The sequence below is a fragment of the Desmodus rotundus genome, chromosome 5 (assembly GCF_022682495.2).
Source record: "Desmodus rotundus isolate HL8 chromosome 5, HLdesRot8A.1, whole genome shotgun sequence".
Taxonomy (NCBI): Eukaryota; Metazoa; Chordata; class Mammalia; order Chiroptera; family Phyllostomidae; genus Desmodus; species Desmodus rotundus.
Genome location: NC_071391.1, coordinates 5,453,232 through 5,478,180, shown reverse-complemented (window position 1 = coordinate 5,478,180; position 24,949 = coordinate 5,453,232). Strand labels below are relative to the sequence as shown.

Below are 24,949 nucleotides of genomic sequence, written 5' to 3'. Positions count from 1 at the left end.
GAAGGCCCTCTTCTCATCTTGCCTCTCAACTTTCTTCCCCTTAGTGAGCCGTCTCCACTCCCAAGCTTTCAGTCGCCCACTGGGTACTTCTACCTGGAATTCCCAAAGGCGAAAAAAACCTAACTTCCAAAACGAAGGCATTTGTCACCTTCCCACTCCTTTTCCACCAAAAATGCTACAGATCCAGGAAACAGGCCTACTACTGCGGCTGGGACCACGGTGATAACTATGATGATAACCATGGCAACGAGAGTCCCTGACGAATTCGCTCTTTTAAGATGAAAGAGGGCACACCCAGTGCAGAGATGACAGGAGGCCAGAGAAGGGAAGACACGCCTTCCTCTCCGGTGTAGGGCAAAGGGACTTTTGAGGGAATGTATACCGCAGCACCTGCGCACCAAAGCACAGGACTAAGTGACTAGTGTGCGTCACGGACCTTCGCCGAGCAGGCAGGTCCTGGAAAACAGGTGTTCGAGGATGGCACGGAGAAGTTAAGCGCGAGGGGCCCGCGACCTGGGAGAGAAAAACTGCGCAGCCCCAGCGGCTAGGCGCGGGCGCGCGAGCGGGCGTGTAGGGGTTTGTGTGCACGCGCCCTTGGATGCACGTGCGCGCGCCGAGCCCGGGAACTAGGAGAAGGCAGCAAGGGGAAGGGGCGGGGTTGAACTCAGGTCTCGCGCATGCGTGCGCCGCACAAACCCTTTGGCGGGTTTTTCCGGCACCTCTGTTGTGTGCGGGTCGCTGAGAAGGTCCGCGGTAGCTTTTAGGAAGTAGGCTGTTCTCTCCAGGAGAGCGACTTCTCGAGATTTCTGCTCCATTCCTTCGGGCTTCGGGCGGCTTTCACCACTACGGAAAAACAAAAGTGTTTCTCCGTGACTGACACCTGGGGTCTTCTGACCGCCTGAGGTTTGGGGCTATTTGACCACCTTCGGTCTCGGTCCCCCGGAGGGCGACAAGGATCAGAGGGACCTCGTTCTGCTCGTCGATCTCCACGCCGGTGGGTTAGTCGGCCTCGGGTGGGAGCTGTGTGGAGCCGCCCCCCTCCTGCGTCGCCATGGCCGTGTCCGCCCAGCAGCTGGCGGAGGAGTTGGAGATCTTTGGCCTAGACTGCGAGGACTCTGTGGCTGAGAAATGTGAGTGCCTCCCCCTCCCCGGACCCCAGCCGAGGTCCGCGCTGGGCTCCGAGTTCCCGGTCGCCCGGAACCCAAAGGGAGCGCTTCCAGGTTTCCCCTCCCCTAGACCCGACGCCGCGGCGAGTGTGAGAGGAATTCAACTGAGTTTTGAGATTTGGGATAGGGGGACTTTGATGGGATTGGGACGTGCCGGGTTCACACAAACTGGACCCTGGGGGCTTGTCCCAGTTTGGAAATTGCTGACGCCTCTACAACAAAGCAAGAGGTTTGGGGCTTTTGAAATGCAGTTTTTTATTCCTGGCTCCTCCCTTTCCAACCTACAGCTTAACCTTCTGGTCCATCACTTCTCATCAGAGCTGTTGTAGTCTGTGCAAGTGTGATTCCTTGAGGTGGGTTCCTGAAACTGAATTTTTGGAAGGTACTGTAGGGTTGTCAGCTGCTTACAGTTGGAGAAACGGACAAGGAGAGTTAATAGCCTGCGATTCTGTGAATCCAGGGAGCCCAGCCTAGGAGCTCCCTCCCATCGGTCCTTGGTATCAGGCTCTGGACACAGTGTAAGGACTTGTTTGAAGCAAAGTCTGGGGTAACCATCATCGACACTTTGACCTTTTATTTTTTTAATATTTTATCTACTTATTTTTTTAAGATTTTATTTATTTTTAGAGAGAGGGGAAGGGAAGGAGAAAGAGAGGGAGAGAAACATCAATGTGTGGTTGTCTCTTGCACACCCCACACTGGGGACCTGGCCTGCACCCCAGGCATGTGCCCTACCAGGAATTGAACTGGCGACCCCCTGCTTTACAGTCCTGTGCTCAGTCCACTGAGCCACACCAGCCAGGGCTTTTATTTACTTATTTTTTAGAGAGAAGGGAAAGGAGAGAGAAAGAGAGGGAGAAAAACGTGGAGGTGTGGTTGTCTCTCATGTGCCCGCTCCACCAGGGGTCTAGCCCGCAACCCAGGCACCAGCCCTGACTGGGAATAGAACCGGCGACCCTTTAGTTCACAGCCCATGCTCAATCCACTGAGCCACACCAGCCAGGGCCACATTCTGAACTTTTTTAACATTAACATGTTAATTGAGAGCAGAATACTCCAAGTTATTATGCCCAGTGCATTGTCTTCCTAAAAGAAGAGTTAAATGAGAAACCCAACGATAATCAGACATTTATTAGATGAGCGTGAAGTCAGAACGAGGGAAATGAGTGTGTGAGCCAAGTTTGTAAAGGCTTCAGCCCAGGGCGCCTGTGGCTGCAGGCTCACGTAGGGCGACGCTTGCAGTGGCGTTGGAGTCCTAGACTGTGGATTCATAATCACTGACCCCAGTGGGCCTTGCATACTGCCTGACAGTCATACCATGTCTTCCCGGTCTGTTCACTCTGAGTCTTCTAGGTGACTCTTCCACCTTCTCATTTACATCTTTCTTCCCTCTCTCAGCTGATGAATTCACTTCCCATTTTGCTGAAAAAATAGAAGCTATTAAAAAACTTCTATCAGATAGAACATTACTCCTTCCTGCCTACCCATGTCTGTACTGTATACTTTGCCTTCTTTCCTGTTACAGTGAATAAATTCCCCATATTCTTAGCAAAAGCTACACCCTCCACTTGAGTCCTGAATCCCACTCCTTATCTTCTGAAGGACATCACTCCAGTAATTTTCCTCTTACTTATTTTGCATTTTTCTCTCTGTAAGATGTTTTCCCTAATAGCATAGAGATGTGGTTCTTACTACTGCTTTTGAAAGGATCTATTGGCTCCACTTCCCACTTCAGTTCTTTCCTTCCCAACTACACTAAATGTCCTCAAAAGGGTTGCGTGTACTTGCTGTCTTCAGTTTTTTTTCTCCTTAGCAGTCAACTCTGTCATCCCCACTGCCGCACTGAAGCTGCTTCTCTCAAGGCCATCAGTGACTTTCGTCTGGCTACCCAGTGGCAACTTTTCAGTCCTCGTCTTGAGTTATCAGCAATATTTGACAGTTGATCACGTCTTCTTCAAAACAGGTTTTTCTTTAGCCTCTTGGACACTCCTGGCTGTCCTCCCACCGTGCTTGTCACCACTTCTCAGATTCTGCAGATTCATCCCCCCTGTCCTGAGCCTCAAGACACTCTCACTGTCTTGGTGGCCTCACCTGGTCTCATGGCTTTATGTCCCCCTGTTCCCGATGAGTCCCAACTTTATGTTTTAGCCCATACGTCTTGCCTGAACTGTACACTGGTCTGGCCAGCTGCCTAGTTGACGTCTCCAGTTGGCTGTTTGATGGGCACCTCAAACTCTGCACTTCGGAAACTGACTTCCTGGTATTTCATCCCTCTCCTCCAAGTAGTTCCTCTAGCTGTCTTCCCCACCTCAGTTAACAGTGACTGCACCCAAGAAAATACCAAGAAAATCAATTTAAAAAGAAATGTTTAAAGCCAAAAAAAAAAAAAAGAGAGAGAAGGAAACAAAATAGTGACTGTATCCTTCCAGGTGTGCAGGCTAAAAACAGCATCATCTCCTTTCTTTCCTCAGACCTCACGTCCCGTCAGCAGGTCACACTGCCTCTACCTTTAGTGTGTATCCTGTCCAGACTCCCACTCCCTCTGACCACCTCCACCACCACCGCCTTCATTGACGCCACCATCATCTCTCACCTGGATTTTACTGTGATTCTCTTAATTGGCCCCCCTGATTCCGCCCTTGTCCCCTTCAGTCAGTGGAAGTCAGATCACCTTACTGTTCTCTTCCAACCCTCTAGATTTCCCAGCTTGCTCAGAGTACTATCCAGGGTAATTGCAGTGGCCAAGAATGTCTCCTCCCTCCCTGCATCCATCCACCACCGTGGCCTGGCTGATCTTGCTTGACCTCTGGATTTTTGCCTGACGTCTCTTCCCTTAAACACTGCGAGCCTCATTCCTTCACTCCCTTCAAGTCTTTACTCGAAAGACTTCTTCTCAATGAAGCCTTCCCTGATCTGTGTATTTAAAATAGCTAAGCCCTTCTCCAAGCCCGATCCCTCTCCTGGCTTTCCTTTTCTACATAGCACATTAAACCATCTACCTACGTACACTACCTCTTTTACTTGTTTTCTGTCGCCTGCCAGTAGTGAGCTTCATGAAGACAAGGGTTCTTCTCTGTTTTGCTCACTGCTATATTCTTGTGCCTAGAACAGTGCCTGGCACAAGTAGGTGCTGAATAAATGTGGATTGAATAAATAGAGGATTGTCTTCTTTTTTCAAGGTTTAAGCTGCAAGAAATAAACTAAGTGCTTACTTGTCCGATTTTCCCTCCACAGTGACAGAGCTGTGCATTCTGTATGGACAGAACGAGGAGGGAATGGTAGGCGAGCTCGTAGCCTTCTGCACCAGCACACAGAAAAATCACCTTACCCCAGAGATCCTGAACTCTTTTGAGCACAATGTAAGGAAACCCCTCATGTGATTCTCAGTCTCTGCTCTGTAGGGGAGGCAGTACGACAGGGTGGGGAGAGTGTGAGCTTTGGAATAAGAACTGGCTTCCAGTCCCAATGTGAGCTTGGACAGATGACTTAATGTCTCTGAGCCTTAGCTCCCTCGTCTGTCAGTGGTTCTAACAATCCATACTTTTTAGGGTTATTGTAAGAATTAAATGAAAATGGATATAAATCACCTAAGGTTGTGCCTAACCGGTGGTAGATCTCAACAAGTAATTGGTGTTACTATTAGAATTGTTCTGTGTTGTAGAGAAACAGTCACAGAATAAGTCTTTATATTTAGTTGATCATGAATGTCTTCTTAATTACTTGGAGGAATTGTATATCTTTAATTATATTTCAAAAGCCTGTTATTATCTTGTGGCTGTGGAAAACACCTCCTATAATACTTGACTTTAGAATAATATATTCATTATCTTTTTTTCCTCAGTTTCTGAGCAAAAGATTGTCCAAAGTCAGTCACAGTGCCTCCAAGGACAGCGGGCACGCAGGAGCCAGAGACATTGTTTCCATACAGGAGCTGTATCCTCTTCTGCTGGAGGTCTTGACCTCAAGCCACATGTTCTATTTTTTAATTTGTTTGTAGTCACGTGTGTAATTTATAAACAAAAATAAAAAGTACTTACTGTTCAGATTTCTGTTTAATCAACCCTTGCCTTCAATTTTGAGTGGAAGTTTGTTGTTACCTTTCTTAACCTGTGTTGTTAGAATTGAAGTGGAGGAAGAAGAGGAGACCCTCCTGAACTCTTACACCACACCCTCTAAGGTGAGTTTACAGTGTTTAGAAATGGCATTCTACAAATAGTGTATTTTCTTTATTCTAAAAACATCATGACATTTGAAGTTCTGAGAGAGAAAATTAACCTTCACACAGTTTCGGTATATTTCCTACCATATTTCCACTTACGCATCTTCCTTCCCTATCACATTCACACGTGTTCTTACATAATTACAGTCCTTGTGAACATGTAGCTGTCCTTCATTTTTCAGTTCACGTATCATAGAATTTTTATAAATACTATTTTTGTTACTACTATTTTTTATTTTTTAAAACATTTTATTTATTTATTTTTAGAGAGGGGAAGGAAGGGAGAAAGAGAGGGAGTGAAACATCAATGTGTGGTTGCCTCTAGCACACCCCCTACTGGATGCAGCCTGCAACCCAGGCATGTGCCCTGCCTGGGAATCGAACCAGCAACACCTTGGTTCTCAGGCCCACACTCAGTCCACTGAGCTACACCAGCCAGGGCTATTTATTTTGATTTTTTTACATTTTTTTACCTGTTTTTTTTTTCCTGTGGACATTTTTTCATTGCATGTAGAGAGGGAGGAAGGGGGGGAGAGAGAGAGAGAGAGAGAGAGAGAGAGCGCGACGTGATTTGTTCTTTCACTTATTTATGCATTCGTTGGTTGCTCCTTATGTTTCCCAACCAGGAATCGAACCCATAGCCTTGGAGCATTGGGATGATGCTCTACTCTAATCTTTTTTTAAGATTTTATTTATTTACTTTTAGAGAGACGGGAAGGGAGGGGAAAAGAGGGAGAGAAACATCAATGTGCGAGAGATTCGGTTGTCTCTCGCACATCCCGCTTGGGACCTGGCATGTGCCCTGACTGGGAATCAAACCAGCAACCTCTGGTTTGCAGGCTGGTGCTCAATCCGCTGAGCACACCAGCCATGGCATTACTCTTTTTAATGGTTGTATGGATTAGTATCGAGTGGAGGTACTATAATTAAATAATCCAATTCTAGTTTGGATTCCAGTGTGAGAGTGGGCAGTGAAAAAGCATTGCCCTCAAAGCCTGAGTCCAAAGACCTAAGTGACCTTGGGTGAGTTATTTTATCTCTCTGAGCTGCAGTTTCCTTACCTATAAAATTAGGATTCATTGTTCATTTACTGAGCAGCTACTATGTACAGTGAATGAAATAGGCATGGAGGGACTCTGTCCTCCAGAAGCTCACAGCCAAGGGATGATAATCTGACTCGGAGGTCTTGAAGATGAAATTAATATGTAAAGTGCCAAGCCCAAAGCAAGGTATTAGTAATAGTAGTTACTTTTTATGCAAAATAAATTTGTGGGAATCCACAAACATGGAGTAAGCCTTAATTTTTCAAAGTACATTATATTGTAAGAAAGGTAAGTAGTTTCAGTGTGCCTGTGGAGAGCAAGAAAGCTAAAAATGTGCCCTGTTATGTGGTTAACACAAAACCAGGTGCATATAATATTAAAGGAAGTAATGAGATTTTTCTGAGATTATAAAATCAACATTTGGTTTTCCCCCTAAAGATGGTCTTCTCCGAGAGTCCAAATCTTGGTACAAGGCACCTCCATTCTTCCATTTGTTCAGGCCAGGGACTTTGGAGACCTCCTCGAGTCTTTTTTTCCTCTCACACCCCATATCCAACTCTCCCGCCAGTCACATCAGCCCTCCTTCCAGGATCTGGGTCCCTCTCACCACCTCCACTGCCGCCACCAGGTCCCCAGCATCATCATCTCCTTCGAAACGAGTGGGACAGCCGCCTAACTGGTCCCCTTGCCTCTTTCTGCTTGTCCATCTCTACACAGCAGCCAGAGTGCCCCTTTCCCATGGAAGTCAGGCCAGGTTCTTCACAGCTCTCCACCTGTTCTCCATCTTCCCTAGTAACCTAGTAAAATCAGTCTGTGGGTGCGTGAGGCTCAGTCCCTGCTCCCTCTGTCCTCCTGTGCCCCTCCGCACTCTGGTCTCCTTGCTGCTCTTCAGACACACCAAACAGGTCCACCTCATGTCCCCTTGTCAGAGGGAACAGACTTGCCTAAGATAGCAAGCCCCCTCTTTCCTTTTTATTTTGTTTTATTTTTCTCCATAGAACTTACTGCCATGAGGCATGTTATGTGCTTACTCTTTGTTTTAGTCTGTCTCCCTCCGTTGGAATGTAAGCTCCTTGAGGACAGAGACTGCTTTAGTCACTGCTGTTCTCCCAGTGCCTGGCTCAATAGTAGTTGTTGAGGACAGACCTTCTGAAAGAGGGCAGTGGGTGGGTCTCTAGGTAGCTTGGAACAAAATCCCAGTAAGGGGCGGGGACACCACTCTGCTGATCTGATTGACTACTTTGCAGCTCCGGAATTGATCTGACTTGTCTGTGTACCCTGAGTTAATCACTTTCTTGGGAACTGACTCATGGTGGCCCAGCCATCAGCAGACTGATGTGTGAGTTAGATGCAGATTCACTGTTGAAGTATGCACCCTTTCAAAGACCGAAGTGCCACACTGGGGCACCCCATTCCTGCTACTGAAGTACTTGGGAGGCACAATTTCAAATCAGGTTTTGTGACCACGGAATCAGAGCTAAGTCAGTGGGGTTGAAATGAGCAAACAATGGGAAATACACATCTGAAGCTCAGAGGAGATGCAGTGTGGGTCTGGGCTGGAGATAGGTGATATGCTTAGAACAGCCCCCATCCCATGGAAGCTGCTCGGTCATAGTTAGACCACGCACCAAAGGCGCTGTGATAGAAGAGCCGTAGTGCCACAGGTGGCCTTTCCACACAAACAGCGCTAGGGTGAGGTTGCCTGACCATTGTCAGGTCATGGGGCAGGCACACTCCTGTTACAGAGGTGAAGGTCAGTGGTCTTGCTTGTCATCATTAGATATTTGACTTGAGCAGCTGACAAGAATTCCTTTGCCTTTGTGCTCACCATAAATCTGGTTATAAGCTGTCTTTCCCCGAGTCCTGCTCGAAGGGAGAGAATGTGTCAGCCTGAGGCTTTGAAGTTCCCATACCGTCCGCATTATATTTCTAGTATTAGAAATTAGCACACTGGCCTCCTCCGCTCTAACCCGTGTTCCAGTGTGCTGTGAGGATGTGCTTATGTGAGAACACAGTACCGCCTGTGCTGCTCATTACAGGTGAATAAACTGGTGTGTGGTGTTCGCAGTGAATCTGGTGAGCTTGGTCAGAGTGAGCTCATCCCTGAGGGAGTAGCGGCAGGTGGCTTGTTGACACAATGAGGTTTCACAGCAGGGGCTGAGGATGAGAGATGAGACTTTCCCAGAGTGCCATCCTCTGGTGTGTCCTGGGCTGCTGACTCTTTCTCCTGAAATGATTCCTGCAGCTTTGGCCCTAGGGCCCCAGAGCGCACGGTATATTACAAGTGGATTTTGGGAAAGTAGTTTGAGAAAATATACCAAAACCATAAAATCTTTTCTATCTTTGACACAACAGTTCTCCCTAGTAAAAATCTCTCCTGAGGAGATAATCCAAATTTTGAGAAAATCTATTGTGGAGATATGCATCTCGGCATAATTTATAATGAACCCAAATTACAAGCAGCTCATGCATCCAGCAAAAGAGAAGTCATTGTGTAAATTATTATATTTCACTTCAATCAACACAGCTACTAAAAAGGATAAAGATTGTGGTATTGTGGGAAAATGCTTATAATTAAGATAGAAAAAAATTAGCCCTGGCTGGTGTTGCTCAGTGGGTAGAGTGCCGGCCTGCAATTCCTATCAGAGCACATGCCTGGGTTGCGGGCCAGGACCCGGTGGGGGGCGCGTGAGAGGCAACCACACACTGATGTTTCTCTCCCTCTCTCTAAAAATAAGAAAATAAAATCTTTTAAAAAAGTTATTATACATAGTACTTAAAGATTTGTATTTAAACTAAGATTGTAACTATTATAAAAATATTAAAATACTAGAAAGGAACAGTAAAAGTGTTGATTGTATAGGGTGGTAGCATAAGAGCCTTTTTAAGTCCAGCTTCCATTCCAGCTTCTCAGTGGTGGTCTTGAGCCTGTTCTCTGGTGGCTGTCTCTCAGTCATCTCTGCATGCAGCCTTGGTGGCAGGACTCAGATAGGCAGCCAGGAGGAGCCCAAGGGCAGAGCACTCCTCCCCAGACTCGCTGGCCGCTGGCTGCTGTCTGGGCAAGGCTCTGCCTTAGCTCTTGCAGTCAATTGCGGTAGACTTTGAGGAGCAGTAGGTCCCTGGGCTGTGGGTCTCACCTCCTCTCTGGGCATGTCTTTGGATTCTTGTTGATAAGCAAAAACCAAAAAGTGACCATCAATGAGGTGTTTGCTAAATACTCTCCAAGTATGAGCTCAACTGAGTTATCTGCCTGAGTCATTCCCTTCTCTAATTTTGAAAATGTGTGGTTGACTTTGCCAAAATAAGTAGTAATGTGGTCCCATCCCTTCTTGGAAAAACATGTCCACGCAGGTCAAAACCCATGTGCTGCTAAACTCACACGCGTTCTAAAGCAGAGAGAGGTGGGGAGAGAAAGCGAACACGTGAACGATCTGACAGTTCAGATTGACCTCTTGGCAGGCCTTTTTAGGGAGTGTTGGCATTTTCTCATAGTCGCGCTCCACGTGGGGCAGTATTCTGATGAATGCTGGTTACAGTTGCTGGAGATTTCTGATGGGATTACTCAGTGTGGGGCCTTCAGACCCCGCCCTGTCTCGTGGCCTCCACTGGGGCCCCATTCCCTTCTTCCTATGGAACTGTGCGCTTAATTAGTAACTTGGGTCTAGAGGGATTGGGATTTTGTTTTTTGTTTTGTTTCTAGGGTCCTCAGAAGCGAGCTGTCACCACCCCAGAAACCCCCCTCACAAAAAGGAGGGTGTCTACTCGCAGCCCCCATCAGCTTCTCTCACCATCGAGTTTCTCTCCAAGGTATGATCAGAATTAAGTCAGCTGCCAAAAAGCCCTCCCCTTTCTCCGGTTATCTGGTGGAGGCTGACTCTACGACTTATTAAGTGGGCGTGGATGGATACCTCCGCCTCGAACTGGCTAGAAAGCCTCTTTCTGTCTGCCCTCCCTCCTTTGTCTTCCTGTGTGGAAAATTACTGTGTCTTACAGTAATTAAGGAAACTCACTTTCCACCCACTTTTCTGGGGCTTGTTTCCTAGATCAGGAACTGATATCTTCTGCTGGAAACAACCTGTCTATTCAGGAGTCCGAGAGTCCTCCTGGTTGTGCCAGCGCCGGCGAACGGCCTTTCACCTGCTTGTTAGTTTGTGTGTTGCTGGGTTTCTTTTTGTTCAATCTAAAGTCGTTATTTTTTTAAAAAGAAAAGCGCCTATCTTTGTTCATAATGTTACATAACCTGTTTATTGTTCCGCCCCAGGTTACAGCTAGTTTCTGAGAGTTTTCTTGTTGCTGTGAATCTGCACTGGCTTAATTGGTACTTTGTCCCTGCTGCCACTTCTGCACCTGATTCCACAGAGATCACATGTGATTTTTTTGAAATCCATGTTGACACCTCTCGTACTAGGGAGTTCCATAGGTGAGGGCTGTGCATCGCAGAATACAGGTTTTCGGGTGCTGCCACGTCAGGATGAGGCCGAGGGACAGTACTGCCTGCCATCTAGGGAGTACTGGCTGCCAGGGTCGCCACCTCAGCTTCGGACCACTTCTTCTAGACGAGGCAGAGCTTCAGGTTCCTCCGCTGCGTCACTTTAGAAAGGAGGTGGTAGCGGTCGTTCAAGACGAGCAGTCATTGGGTTCTGCAGGACAGTTCGCCGTTCATGTGGTCCACTACCGCCTTGGGGAGGTCTCAGACCTTTTAGAACCGAACTTTTTAGACTTACAGGAGTGTCTCTGAAACTTGATGTATAGAGATGGCTCTTGTGGGTGAGCCAGCGTTGCCACAGCAGTCGCATTCCGGAACAAGCAATCCTTGGAAACCTGTAGACCTCCACACAGTTGACCCTGCGTGAGCGTCTGGACACCTTAAAGGGCTGGCTGTCATGCACGTCCCTTGGAGCTTCATAGGGAGGGGCTCAGAGAAGTCAGGGATACGCTGCCTAGACATTTTTAAATGCAGGCTAATAAAGCCGGCATCAGAAACTGGTTTTGTAATTTATGAAAGTAACTTCTAAATTATTCAGGTAGAAGCAGCCCTGGAGATTGAGCTAATTAACTGAGTCATTTTCAGTGTCTCCGGGGAAAGAAGGAATGACAGCAGCCCTCGTGGTGGGGCCCACATCCCGCCGGTCTGTGCAGAGTTTCGGTGCATTAGATGAAGCCTGTTTTAAATAGACCTCCCGGTAAGTTAGGTTCACAACCAGAGGATTGGAAGGTTCTCATTGTCATCTAAGCAGATAGCGAGGTCTGAGTGTTCTTAGAGGTGTAATTTACCAGCCGGGGAGCAGAAATATGAGAACTGTCAGCTGAGCCTTGGAGAATGGGAATGTTTGTTCACCAGCTGACTGGATTCATTACTTCTCCACCTCCATGGAGACTGGGGCAGTTGATTCATTTCACTTAACTGTGTTGTGCTGTTTGTTTCTACCTCAAACTATGTTGTAAGGTATTATATACACGCACAGCAACTTCTGGCTTGTCTAAAGTTCTAGGCTCTGAAGATGTTCTAATAAATGCTACGTGCTAAAAGAAAATGGCACTTGAAGCTTGCTTTTTAATCAGTTCAGAGTTTGGGTTTTGTTTTGCTTTGTTTAGTTTTAAGCCAGGAGAACAACCTTTTAAAATACGTCTTTGTCTCTAAACTTCTCTGAACACGTTAGGTATTGCTCAGTGGTATTTTTCAACTCTTCATTCCTGAAATTCCTTAAAGGTCTGGGTATGTCCGACCCCATTAAGCTGATTAGATTTATAAAATGTGAGGCCAGCTTGACCTTTCTCCAATTCCCATTTCCAAAAGGTAACCTCATTTTATTCCTCTCCCTTTATATATGAACACAGTAAAACATTAATCTCTTTTGCTCCCAATTAGTGCTACTCCCTCTCAGAAATACAACACAAGAAAAAACCGAGGAGAAGTGGTTACCTCCTTTGGTGCAGCACAGGGAGTGTCTTGGTCCGGGAGAGGAGGGACCGGTATCATTGGTCTGAAGGTCCTGGGGAGTCCAGAGTCACTGACTGGGAGCTACAAATTCATGTTTCAGAAGCTCCCAGACATCCGAGAAGGTGATTGTTTTCCCTTTTAAATTCTGGAGGCTATAAAACCCCTTGGAAGGGTTTAGAGTGTAGCAAAGCTTCAGTTGGGCTGCAGAACAAATTCCAATGTTGCCTTTGAATATATAAATTGGTAGATGTCCTCTGGGTGCCCCTATGAGTAGAGGCACATGATACTCTCATTCTCCCAAGCAACTTCCCTTTGCTAAAGAAACGTGTTAAAGGAAAAGCACAGAACCATTTCCCAGTAACAATCACTTGAATTATGTAAAGGAAGCCAATGAAAGTATTAAAGCAGAAACATTTATGGCTTCTTAGGAAGAATGGGAGACTGTCCAGGTTGACCTTGGCTTGTCCTAACCCTCACTGATGACCTGAGGAAAAAGACAGCTGGGGGTTGGGGATCCGTGCTGACTTGGGGATCATGCGGCATGATCCCCTGGCTAGAGGGAAGGCCAGATTCAGCAGCCAAGTATCAGGAAACTGCCTAGGGAAAGTTTTAGAAAGTGTGAATTGGCCAGATCTAGATACTCTTCCCGCCTCTGTAAAATGACTGGCTTTAATGTTTAACAATGTGCTGTATTTTCTTTCTGTTCTTGGCAAGTGAAATATGTTAAACACAATACTTTTTCCCCTCTGGGATTTCAGTTTTGACCTGTAAGATAGAAGAACTTGGCAGTGAACTCAAGGAACATTACAAGATTGAGGCTTTTACTCCTGTTCTAGTTCCAGCACAAGTAAGTGTTGTTCTAATAGTCCTTCCTAATACTGTGTTTTCAAATCTGGGGTGAAAGGCATCCCCTAGCTTCCCTTTTCACAAGTCTATATTCTGGTTAGAACATCTGTCCTGGTTGGGTTTGGTAAAAGGAGTCCTTTTGAAGAAAGACTTATAAATGCTCTCTGGTTGGGTCACGACACAGCAGAGATGGAAGGCTTTGAGCCTTCTAGTAGCAGAGTGTGAGGGCCACGGCCAGGGCAGGAGTTCCAGCAACGGCGACTCGTGCTCTCTCCCTTGCTTGGTCTCTGTTATGAATAAGCTGCTGCTCGTGGTCTCTACATCGTGATTTAATCTGGCATATGTACCAGTGCTTTCTCTCTAGAACGTTTAACCTAAGGGGAGATGTGTTCTAGAAGAGTCTTTAAGTTACCTCTGTCATATCTTTTCATTCAAGAGAAGAATGACCAATTGGGGAAGATGATGCAAAACTGTGTGGTATGAGGAAGTTTGGGGGGAGCTGAGGGGAAGTAGTGGAGGGTGGCAAGCATGCATGATCTTGTGGGAATGGATTAGACTTCCTCAGTTGGCCCCAAGGAGTGGGAACAGGGCAGAGGAAGCCACAGGAAGAGAAATTTCAGCCCAACTTAACGAAGAACTTCCGGTTAAGAGGCAGTAACGTGTGTGGTAAGGACAAGTCTCTAGAACCGGACTTCTGGGCTTCACACTCAGGCTTCAGCCACTGTTTGACCTTGACCAAATGATCTAATGTCTCCGTTGCTCACTTTTCTCATCTGTGAAATGGGTGCAGTAATAGTGCCCACCTCACAGTTGGTGTGGGGCCTCAATGAATTGATCCATGTAAGCCTTTAGAGCGGTGTCTGGTATTTAGTAAGCTCAATGAACCTGAGCTGTCGTTAACAATTATAGCTATCCAGACGTGCAGTGGGCTGGTTTGGGGGTGCCAGAAGTTCCCCTTCACTAGAGATGCTCAAGCTTAAGGTAGCCTCTTAGGGGGCTCCAGCATTGGGTGGGCAGACTAGATGCCCTTTAAGAGTTTTAATGCCCCTGGTGTTCGTAGCGATCTGATCACCTCAGGGTCAAAGTGATACCCCCCCAAAACGATGTTTACTGTCATTTGGGGTTTGCCTTGCTACTCAGTGTGTTGACTTCAGATTTTGAGCCTCTGCCCCAAAGGCTGTATCGTTTTTTTTGCAACCTGCCTTCGGTAGGAGCCCATCACCCTGCTGGGCCGGATTGGCTGTGATAGCAACGGAAAGCTGAACAACAAGTCGGTGATTCTGGAGGGAGACCGGGAGCATTCCTCTGGCGCGCGCATTCCAGTGGATTTATCTGAGCTTACAGAATACTCCCTGTTTCCCGGACAGGTGAGACGGGGTGCAGGCATGCTCCTTACTCCACACTATGCGTGGTGGGCTGTGGCTCCGGGAATAAGCATTTCATCGCTGGCCTGCTACCCCTTGATTTCGACCTCTGCTGCCATGAGATGTGGCGGGAGCACAGTCCCAAGAGTGGGCACCCGTGTAGGGATTCCAGCTTCCCCTTGTGTGCTCTGACATTGACTCTGGAATCTGACCGCACAGGTTCAAATCCCAGCTCCATCCCACATGGCATGTGATTATGGCCATGGTACTTAACCTCGAAGCCAGAGTGTCCTCATCTGTAAAATGGGAAGAAGGATTCTTACCTCACGGGGTTGTTGTCAGAATTACGTCATCCGTGGAAAATACAATTATGATTACTAATACAACCCCCTTAATCTGCTTTCTAGAAAAACACTCCCAAGTTCACCATTACCAAATGAAAGCAGCTGGACAGTTCTTTTAATTGTATCAAAATAATTTATTCCCGACCTCTCGTTTATCTCCTGTTTTGCAATCCTGTTTTGCTCCTTGTCTTTCAGGTTGTAATTATGGAAGGAGTCAACACCACTGGTAGCAAGTTTGTCGCCACTAAACTCTACGAGGTACCACAGTGGTCCCCACCCTCCCTCCTGGTCTGCTCCAGCCACGGATGTGCAGTGTGTCCCTTTTAAGAGCCTGTTTATTTGCCTCTCAATCCTCTATCTCTAGAGTGAGAACCTGCCTCGAAGCCAGGAGTTAGCAAACTGTTTCTGTAAAGGGCCAGACAGTGCCTTTGCAGGCCACTTCATCTCTGTCACCACGTCATCTTTGCCAGGGTCGCAGGGTTGCAGCCATAGATAACCTGTAAACCATGAGTGTGGCCCTGCCAGTAAATCTTTATTAGAAAAACAGCCAGTAGCCAGATTTGACCCACAGGCCATAGTTGACCTGTCCCTGCTCGCCCACTTTTCACTGGGTGTTTTATATGAATTTTGCTGTCACCTCCCACTGGGTTTCTTTCTGGCTCTGAGCAAATACAGAAAAATGGCAGATATCCTCAGCTCTGTGAGCTTTTAGCTCCAAGGAGCAAGACACCTGCAAAAAACACGCCCCAGTCAGCGCCCACCCCTCTCCTTACCAGGGCGGTGCCTGGGGCAAGACCTCAGATTCGCTTCTTTCTTGTCATTAAGGGTGTGCCACCTCCGTTTTATCAGCCCACTGAAGAGGATGGAGGTGAGTTTTGGTTCAAACACTGTTGTGCCAGCAGCGAGGGTGGCAGGCAAGGGCCCAAAGGACAGCTCCTCAGGACCCAGGGAGGCACAGAAGCCATGAGCACACCACGGGGCCCTAAGGGCGAGGCAGAACCACGGTCTGACCCCCTGCGATCTGAGTATAGGAGGCGCGTCGTTCACCTCTGGTGGTAGTCGGTATCTGAAGGTCATTTCCAAAAGGGAGACCTAGGAGCTATTTTAAAAAGAATTTCTCTAAATGCAATGTGGTTTCCTGGGTTAGGTTCTGGGGGAGAAAAGGGTCATTAGTGGAAAAACAGACAACATCCACATGAAGTCAGAAATGGTCACCAGCGGGAACTCCTTTATTCTGACAGATGTAGGAAGGACACCAAGCCTAGGGGACACGGGGTGACAGGTGTGCCTACGGCCACTCTGTACTATCTTTGCAACTTTTCTACAATTCTAAAGTTACTGCAAAATAAAAGGTTCATTAAAAAATTAGATGAGCCCCGGCTGGTGTGGCTCAGTGAGTTGAGCACTGGACTGCGAACCAAAGGGTCGCTGGTTCAATTCCCTGTCAGGGCACATGCCCGGGTTGCAGGCCAGGTCCCCAGTCGGGGGTGTGAAAGAGGCAACCACACATTGATATTCCTGTCCCGCTCTCCTTCCCTTTCCCTTTCTAGACATAAGTAAATAAAATTGTTTTTTTTTAATTAGATGCATTTCTAAGGAAGCCTAGAGTTATTTGGTAACCAAACTAGATGGGAAAAGACAAAAAGAAATTTTAACAAACTTTGCTTCAAAATATTCTAAGGCATTTTTGTCAGGAAAGCAGCCTGTGGAGGAACCGCAGTGAGGCGGCCAGCACCCGTGCGTGGGCACGGTGTCCGAGGTCGTTCTCGGAGCCGGCCGAAGCGGGGGACCTATAGGAACTGTAGGGACTGTGCGCTCTCTCGGAGAATGTGTGCAGAGCAGCACGAGGAGCGTGCTATGCTAGATCCTCTTCACAGTGAAAAGAAATGGGCGTGACTAACATGTCCGGGGCCTGAGTTGTCCTTCTCCCACCATCCCAGCGTCTTCTGATCAGCACCTTACAACTTTCTCTGTCTTAGAGTTTGAGCAAACCATGGTTCTGGTGGCCTGTGGGCCATATACCACGTCTGACAGCATCACGTATGACCCCTTGCTCGACCTGGTCGCTGTCATCAACCACGACCGGCCAGACGTCTGCATCCTGGTAGGAGGCCCTCCTGGGGCAGCTTCGCTTGGGGGGCCCCACTGGGAAAGCTGGAGAGTCTTAGAAAAAGACTTAGAAAAAGCTTTAGAAAAAGGTCCAGTGCGGATCTAAACTCTTAGGAAGCATGTCAGATTCTCCTCCTTTTTAAATATATTTTTTGTTCTTCATCTACGTCTCTGGAGAGACGCACGTGATCTTCAGGCCCCCACCTAATCTAAAAGCCAACATTTTTGCACCCTACTGTCTTTACAGGATTCTTGCCTCTGTCTCATGACTCCAAGCCATGAACCGTTCTCTTTTTAAGCTCAAAGGCCTTCTGTTAGCAGGGTGGTAGACTTCCCTTGCTACCTTGAGAAAGTTGGGGAGAAGCCCAGTGTCTTCCCTGGTCTCCTTTCTTGTCCCCAGCCAGACTCAGGTCCTGGAGCACAGACATCTGTCCTTCGCATTCCCTTCAGCTCTCAGCTCCACCGCTGGTACATGGGGCCATCCAGTGTAGGAGGCTGTGCAACTGGTTACAGGGCCACGGCGGCCTCCCTGCATCCAGGGCCCATGGCCTTCAGTCTGATCTTGGCTGGGTGCCCCGCACCATCTGCTAACTGTCCCAGGCTCTTCCCAAGGCCTTGGCAGGACAGAGGGGATTACGTGAAGGCGCTCATGGACACACGTGGTTCTGATTTGGCATCTTTCTTTCTCCCCTCCGCTTTGTTTACAGTTTGGCCCTTTCCTGGATGCTAAGCATGAACAGGTTGAGGTAAGTGACTGGGGTCGGGGGAGGGTGGTGGATACTTCCATTCAATGGGCCCCACTGTTATTTTCATCCTGTGGAGTCACCCTGCATCTCATCCCCGTAAAAAGACATCGTGGCAGGGCATCTTTAACAAAGGTACGGAACGCGAGGGCTTCGTTTCACCAGACTGCAAGGCCGTTTGAAAGCCAAGGGAGTGAAATAGATACGCGAGTCCTGATGTTCCTCTGTGACGCCTGACGCTAAGGCCCGAGAACGCCACACAGATGCAAGTGTCTGGGGACCGCGGAGCCGCGCCGGGGAAGTGCCTGCCTTCCCAGCGGCTTCCCTCAGTCCCATGACCCATGCCTTGCTGTCCTTTGATGTGTTGACACGAGTGGCCCTTCCCCAGACATCTCCTACCCTTGTTCACAGGATATTTTCCCTTCACAGAAGAGATTTCGAAACGCTCCTCCTTTCAGTGTTTCAGCTTATATTCAGAAGGCTTGATTCTTCCCTGGTCTCCTTTCTTGTCCCCAGCCAGACTCACGTCCTGGAGCACAGACATCTGTCCTTCGCATTCCCTTCAGCTCTCAGCTCCACAGCTGGTACATGGGGCCATCCAGTGTTGAACAAGTGAATGAACGCCAAAAGCCTACCCTCCAAACCTCCTTTTCTTGCAGAACTGTCTGCTGACGAGTCCATTTGAAGATGTTTTCAAGCAGTGTCTACGGACGATTACTGAAGGGACACGAAGGTCAGAATTCAAAACTGCTGCCTTAAGCTGCCCAGGTTTCTCCTGAGCTTCCCACTAAAAAAACTAAGACTGTTCAAAAGGAGGGGTAGTTCCTATCTTTCATCCTTTTGAACTAGAGATCAGATAGAATTCTTGAACTTAAGGGGCACAGATGCTGAGTCAAGAGGCATCTTCATAAAACACTGAGATAAACATACTTGGCTTTTGCTCTTCCCATGCTCTCTCTGTATGCCCTTCCCTTTCTCACTTCTGTTCGTACGCACTCCTATTCCACGGGACTCTTCGCAGGGTGAGGTCGGGAAGCGTTGGGTGACTTACACAGCAAATGCCGGGAGACCCCAGATCTTGTTGTGTGTGCGATTATTTCTGGTGAGCCCAAGTCCTTCCCCTGAGTCACTGCTTCCCCACGTTAGTGGCCTAAGAAAGCCGTGGTAAAAACTCAGGGAGGGTGGGTATCTTGAATCCCTGCCATAGACCAAGGGGAAGGATCTGTGAAAGGTCATGGGGCGATCAGAGAGATGTGCGGTTCTGATTGAGGAAAAAAGGGGGCTATTCCAGGAAGAGTCACTTCCTGTCCCTTTGGCAGCTGTGCCAGGCTTTGAAAGTCATTGGTGTAGGTGATGGGTCTTCTCTGGGGACTTGCTTGCCTGTAGCTGAACTCATAAAAAACAAACATTCCTGAGGCTAAGCTTTTAAAAACAAGTCTGTAACAAAGGTGGTTTTTTAAAATAAGATGTATAATCTTCCACTCCTTGGCCGTGAGAACTGATCCCAGAGTTGATTAGTCGGAATACTACCTTCCTGCACCGGCAGCATGGCCAGTAAGTATGGTAGGCCTCACGGACTGGGGAAAACGGCCCCTTGATCACCCAGAGTCAGGGGACTTGAATCGTGTAGTGACAGGCTGCGGCTGGAGCTGCCCCTCCCGCCCTCCCCCAGTGAGGAAGATGCAGTGCCTTCCCCCTGCCTCTCAGGTCTGCGGTGATGCCGAGAGTTCCTCAGACGTGGGGAGCTCAGGACGTAAACCCCCAAAAAACGGGTGTCCCTGTGTTGTCAGCCACTAGGGCTCCGTGGGCACGGGCTGGGGCTGTGGGGCGGGCCGCAGCGCTGGCTGAGTGCTTTCAGTGTGAGACTGGGTTCTCTTTGGGTCCCTCACCCCATGTGGTATGGACAGTAGTGGCACAAACAAAGAACAGACCAGGCTTTGTTACCCTGGGGCAGCACCCAGCACCGCCAGGCACTTTCATCTACGGCCAGTGTGTGCCCGGCGGTGGGGGAGCTGCCCCACCTCTCCCCAAACAGTATGTAAAAGGTGCTCGTTCGGGGCATTTCTTTTATTCCTGAGAGGTTAGAAGTGCAGAGCATTAAGCTGATTTCTCAGTAAAAACCAGAATCTGTGAGGAAGCACCTCCCTCACAGGCGCCAAGCCTGTTTGAGTCCCTCCCACTGTGATGTATGAAGTTGTGCAATACTCGGCATAGTTGGAATTTTCTCTCAGATCCCTCCCCCTACAGCCAGTCTATAACCCCGAGCAAGCACGCTGTTTCCTCCTTAACTGTTGCTCTTCCAGCGCCTACACCGAAACAGAGCAATTCCATCTTTTAAAGTGGCCAGCTGGCCCTGGAGAGGCAACCTCGTTAGTTAGTTAGTTAGTTAGTTAGTTAGTTAGTTAGGGCGTCACCCAGATATGCCAAAGTTGCGGTGCGGTCCTCAGTTGGGGCACATACAAGAACCAACCAATGGATGCATAAGTGAGTGAAACAACAAATCGATATTTCTCTCTCTCTGCAAAATCAATCAATAAAAATGTAAAAAAATAAAATAAAGCAGCCAGCTGTACCTTCATGTCCATTACAGACTGAACCCTTGGAATCTGGAGCACAGCCTGTCCCGTTTGGGTTGCCCCCAGCCTGTTTGCCAGCCTTCAGCACCCAAATTGGTAGGCGTGGGTCTTGACAGTAAACTCTAATGTCAGGGCCTGTAACGAATATGCAACGTTCCTTTGGTCTCAAGATTCTGATTTTCTGCTGCAGAAATCTCAGTTCACATGAGCTGGCATGGCCAGTAAATGACAAGTGTGACAACAGTCACCAACACCTCTGTCCCATACAAGAAGCAGCTATGGACATTAGCTACCTCTGGCAAGTGCACACACATTTTAAGCAAGAGAGAAGGCTGGCAGTGAAAGTTAATGGTGGGTTTTAAATAAGCCCTCAGTCACACTTCATGCCTGTTTGGTTTATAATAGGCCCCTCTGCCGAGCACAGAGGAGGGAACCAAGGAAACGGGCTTCTTTTTTCCTTTGTGTGGCTGGGGTCGGTAAACAGTTGGCCCCCAGAGGTAAAGGTTTTTACATCACGTATGCATAGTAACTCTGGAGATTCCCTTTCTGCCTCCATCAAAGGAAACATCTGTCAGCTATCCTTTTATTGTTGCTGTTAAATATGCCTTTTATTCTCACCAGACTGTCCGCTGGGAAGTAAGAACTGAGGGCATCCTTCCCTGGGTGAAAGGGGCAGGGCTGGCTCCTCACCACTCTGAAGATGTCTGTCCTACATGTCAAATTTGTGACCTAGTGTCTGGTCAGTAGGAGGTTGCAGTTTGATCTAAGCGTGAAAGCAGTCTCCAGGTCTGATCAGCATGCTGGGTCCCTCCTGGGGGGAGCCCCAGCTGGATCCAACGCCTTTAAGCTGTATCTGTTCACATAGTATGAGGAGGCAGGACTTTGGTTTCAGTTTTGGCTCTCAGGCTCTAATTCTTTCTAAATTTTCTAGATCCCAATTTCTTTTCTTCCTTTCCTTAAAAAAATTTTTTATTATTATTTATTGGGGTTTTTTTTTGCTTATTGATGCATTCATTGGTTGCTTCTTTTATGTGCCCTGACTGGGAACCGAACCCATAACCTTGGCATATTGGGACAACACTAACCAATGGAGCTGTCTAACCAGGGCACTTCTTTTCTACCAAACAGGAGTCCCATGTTTTCATCATGCAGAGCCAAGAGAAAGCATGTCCTGGTGACCTGCTCCAGGTCAAGGTGGATATGTATAAATGAGCCTTCCCTCACAGTGTCCGTGGGAAGTGGCACCTCTCTTCATAGGAGAACTCATTTCTGAAATTCTTCCCTGGGAGTAAGCATCTTGTGAGCGCTGGTGTTATACTGTCATCCAGCTGCTCTCACTCACCTGCACTCATTTTTCTCCCTTTTGATGATTTTTGACAAAGTAGCTCCGGCTCACACCTCATCTTTGTCCCATCGCTGAGAGATGTGCACCACGAGCCTGTGTACCCACAGCCGCCCTTCAGCTACTCCGATCTGCCTCATGAGGACAAAAAGGTACCAGCATCTCCTCCTTGACCTGCGGAATCAAATGTGCTGCAGGTGACCCAGCTCTGTCCCTGCAGTGGAAGGTGCAGGTGCCTTTTTGGGCACACGCAGGGCCTGAAGCTTTTTTTTTTTTCAAATCCTCATCCAAGGACATGTTTTCATTGCTTTTAAAGAGAGGAAGGGAGAGCCCTGGCCACTGTAGCTCAGTCGATTGAGTGCGGGCTGCGAACCAAAGGGTTGCAGGTTCGATTTCCCCATCAGGGCACATGCCTGGGTTGTTGACCAGGTCCCCAGTAGGGGGCATATAAGAGGCAACCACACATTGATGTTTCTCCTCCTCTCTTTCTCCCTCCCTTCCCCTCTCTCTAAAAATGAATAAAGTCTTAAAAAAAAAAAAAAAAAAAAGAATGGAAGGGAGAGAGAAAAACATTGATGCAAGAGAGAAGCATCAATTTGTTGCCTCCCATACGTGCCAGGACCAGGGATTGCATGTGTCCAGACCAGAGGGGCTGAATCTTAAGCTACTATTTTTAACAGGCAAACGTGCTTGTAATTTACTGTACATTGGTTTGTCTCCCTTTCAGTGGGCTGGCCGGCCCTTGGAGATTTTCAACCCTTTCTCATTTTAGCGAGTGCAGTTCGTGTCCGATCCCTGCACCCTCTCCATAAACGGCGTGGTCTTTGGCTTGACGTCTACGGATCTGCTGTTCCACATGGGGGCTGAGGAGATCAGCAGGTGAGGCGAGTCTTCCAGCCCCACAGGTAGGACAGCTGACCTGGCACACCCCTTGGCCATGTGAGGGGACCAGTTGGAGCCTTTGTTTCTGTTACCACTTGTCTCTGCAGCATTTGAGACCCCAAAGAACCATGTCCATCTGTCTGCATTTAACTTAATTTATAGTCATGGAAGTTCACCTGCTTTTCTTCCTCTCCCACATTCGTGACCTGAATAGTGGGCGTTCTCAGTGGAGGATGATCTGTGAACTCTGAAGGCTGTTCTCCCCACCAGAGCAGCGTGTAACTCTGCAGAGAATCACACGCAACCAAATCTGTGCAGCGTAGCGTCAGAGTCATGTGAACAGGGGTGTGTGCTGGTTGGCAGAGGGTCAAGGTGCAAGGGTCACCTCCACTACGAGCTGGCCTCACTCTGGTGCTGCCTGTGCCCTCTCGCACGATCTGGTGCTGGCTGCCTTCATTTCAATTGCAAGGGATTCCTGCTTTTTCCCTTCTTAACCCAGCATCCTGCTCCCCTCTTGTGGAAACAGACCGAGTTAATATTTGTGGGTGGGTCTTTAAACTTCCCCAGAAGGACCCTCTTGTCACTTTGCCTTGGCCATGTAGTCTCTTTCTGGTTTATGAAATCCTTGAGGCCTCCCTGAAGAGAAATAGAAACTGAAAAACGAGGTTCTGCTCTCCTTTTCTGCCCTCCCCAGTTCTGCTGGAATGCCAGACAGATTCAGCCGAGTCCTCAGGCACATCCTCACACAGAGGAGGTGAGCTCGCTTGCTGGAATGGCCGACCGTGAAGACAGTGCTCGGGGTCACGGAGCTCTGACAGATTGGGTCGTGAGCACCTTCCCCAGGCCACTACCAGGGCCCTCCACCCTGTTTTGAGCCTGTGTTCTGTCCCCCAAACACAGAGAGGAAAGGAAACGACAGTCTGTGACAGCATGGGAACAAGCAACAGAGGGGATCCACCTGGGAGGGAGGGTCCTGAGTCAGCTGCTGCTGACTGTTTCTTCCCGTCTCCGTAGCTACTACCCACTGTACCCTCCCCAGGAAGACATGGCCATTGACTATGAGAATTTCTATGCCTATGCACAGCTGCCTGTCACCCCAGACGTCTTCATAATCCCATCAGAGCTGAGATACTTTGTGAAGGCAAGTTTGAACTCTGCTTTTTCCCAGACAGGCCAGAACTGGTCTTTGGTTTTCCCTTCTAGACCCCTGACACCCACTCCTCGGGGTCTGCTCACGGGCATGGTGGCCTTGTGTTGCGGGGGAGGCAGTAGGACTAGAAAACAATCTGTTAGTAAAACATTTAAGTAAGTGACACCCCCTTGCTCCTTTGCCCTCCCAGAGCTTGGTGCTGGGTCAGCCCAGCCTGGGAGTCCCAGAAGCAAGAAGGATGGCCCTCAAACAGCGGTTCTCAGGCGGGGCCCTGCTGGGGTGACTGGGGGGGAGGGGGCACTTGCCTGCCCCCGCCCTTGAACTCTGATCTGACCTCCAAGCTGCCATCCCAGAGAACTTGGAGGGCACCTTAGGGCTTTCGTTTCTGCCACTGAGGCGCTACCCACTCAGGGTTGGGTCCCACCCTGGGACTCCACCCAGCCAGTCCTCTTGCCAAACCAGAGCCTGTTCAACCTCAAGATGAACTTCTTCTTGTTAGAAAACAATAACCATGTCAGGAGTGACTCTGAGTTTGGGAGCTAATTGTCACCCTGCCCAGTCACCTTCTTCATTCTGTCTCAGAGATGCCAAAGGAACTCATAGTTTCCCTGTAATAAGTTTACATATTTGACCTAAGATGTATTTGATTGCCTTCCTTTCCATTCTATAGAGCCCTTTTTGGCATCCAGCTGTTAGATGGTTCCAACTTTGTTACATTGGTCTCGCTAGTTCTGGCCTTTCCAAACCTAGTCTCCTCCCTTCCTTTCCCAGGACATCCTTGGCTGTATCTGTGTGAACCCTGGGCGCCTCACCAAAGGGCAGGTGGGGGGCACCTATGGCCGACTCTACCTCAGGAGGCAGACCTCCCACCGGGAGGGGAGGCAGAGTCCTTGTGTCGCCGCCCAGGTGGTCAAGATCTGAGGCCTCCGATACTATGTCGCTCCCACTGTGCATGCCCTCGAAGCCGCCAAGAGCTTGGGCACAGCCCGCAGACAAGATCCCAACCTTGGAAGGTGAAGGAGAGGCGAGGCGTGGGCGCAGCAGGGGAGGCTTGTGCAGCTGGCCCCCAGCTCTGAGTGAGCATCTCTGGGAGAACATGTGTTCCGACTCGCGAAGTCCAGACAGAGTGAACTGGCTGTGGATGCAGCATGCTCAGAAAAAGCAAGAAGGCTCTGTGATTTTCTACATGAATCAGACACAACTTTTGGAGAAATAAAAGTGAAT

At 48.5% G+C, this 24,949-nt stretch overlaps 1 protein-coding gene across 4 annotated transcripts; it reads left to right on the top strand.

Annotated features, from left to right (window-relative positions):
• The first annotated feature begins 258 nt into the window (after positions 1-258).
• On the top strand, positions 259-24,949 carry POLA2 (DNA polymerase alpha 2, accessory subunit). 4 transcript variants are annotated; one of them, XM_045183484.3, is made up of 18 exons: positions 259-1,130; positions 4,401-4,525; positions 5,008-5,099; positions 5,286-5,343; positions 10,129-10,235; positions 12,298-12,491; positions 13,128-13,216; positions 14,427-14,582; positions 15,119-15,181; positions 15,749-15,791; positions 16,903-17,027; positions 17,740-17,778; positions 18,435-18,508; positions 21,734-21,845; positions 22,466-22,572; positions 23,270-23,329; positions 23,590-23,716; positions 24,497-24,949. In XM_045183484.3, the coding sequence occupies exons 1-18, from the start codon at positions 1,052-1,054 to the stop codon at positions 24,644-24,646; spliced, it is 1,800 nt and encodes a 599-aa protein (XP_045039419.1). In that variant the 5' UTR covers positions 259-1,051; the 3' UTR covers positions 24,647-24,949. The 4 variants fall into 4 exon arrangements, with proteins under 4 accessions (XP_045039419.1, XP_045039421.1, XP_024429897.1 ...); XM_045183486.3 differs by having other exon boundaries at positions 23,615-23,716; positions 24,497-24,630; XM_024574129.4 differs by having other exon boundaries at positions 261-1,130; positions 21,737-21,845.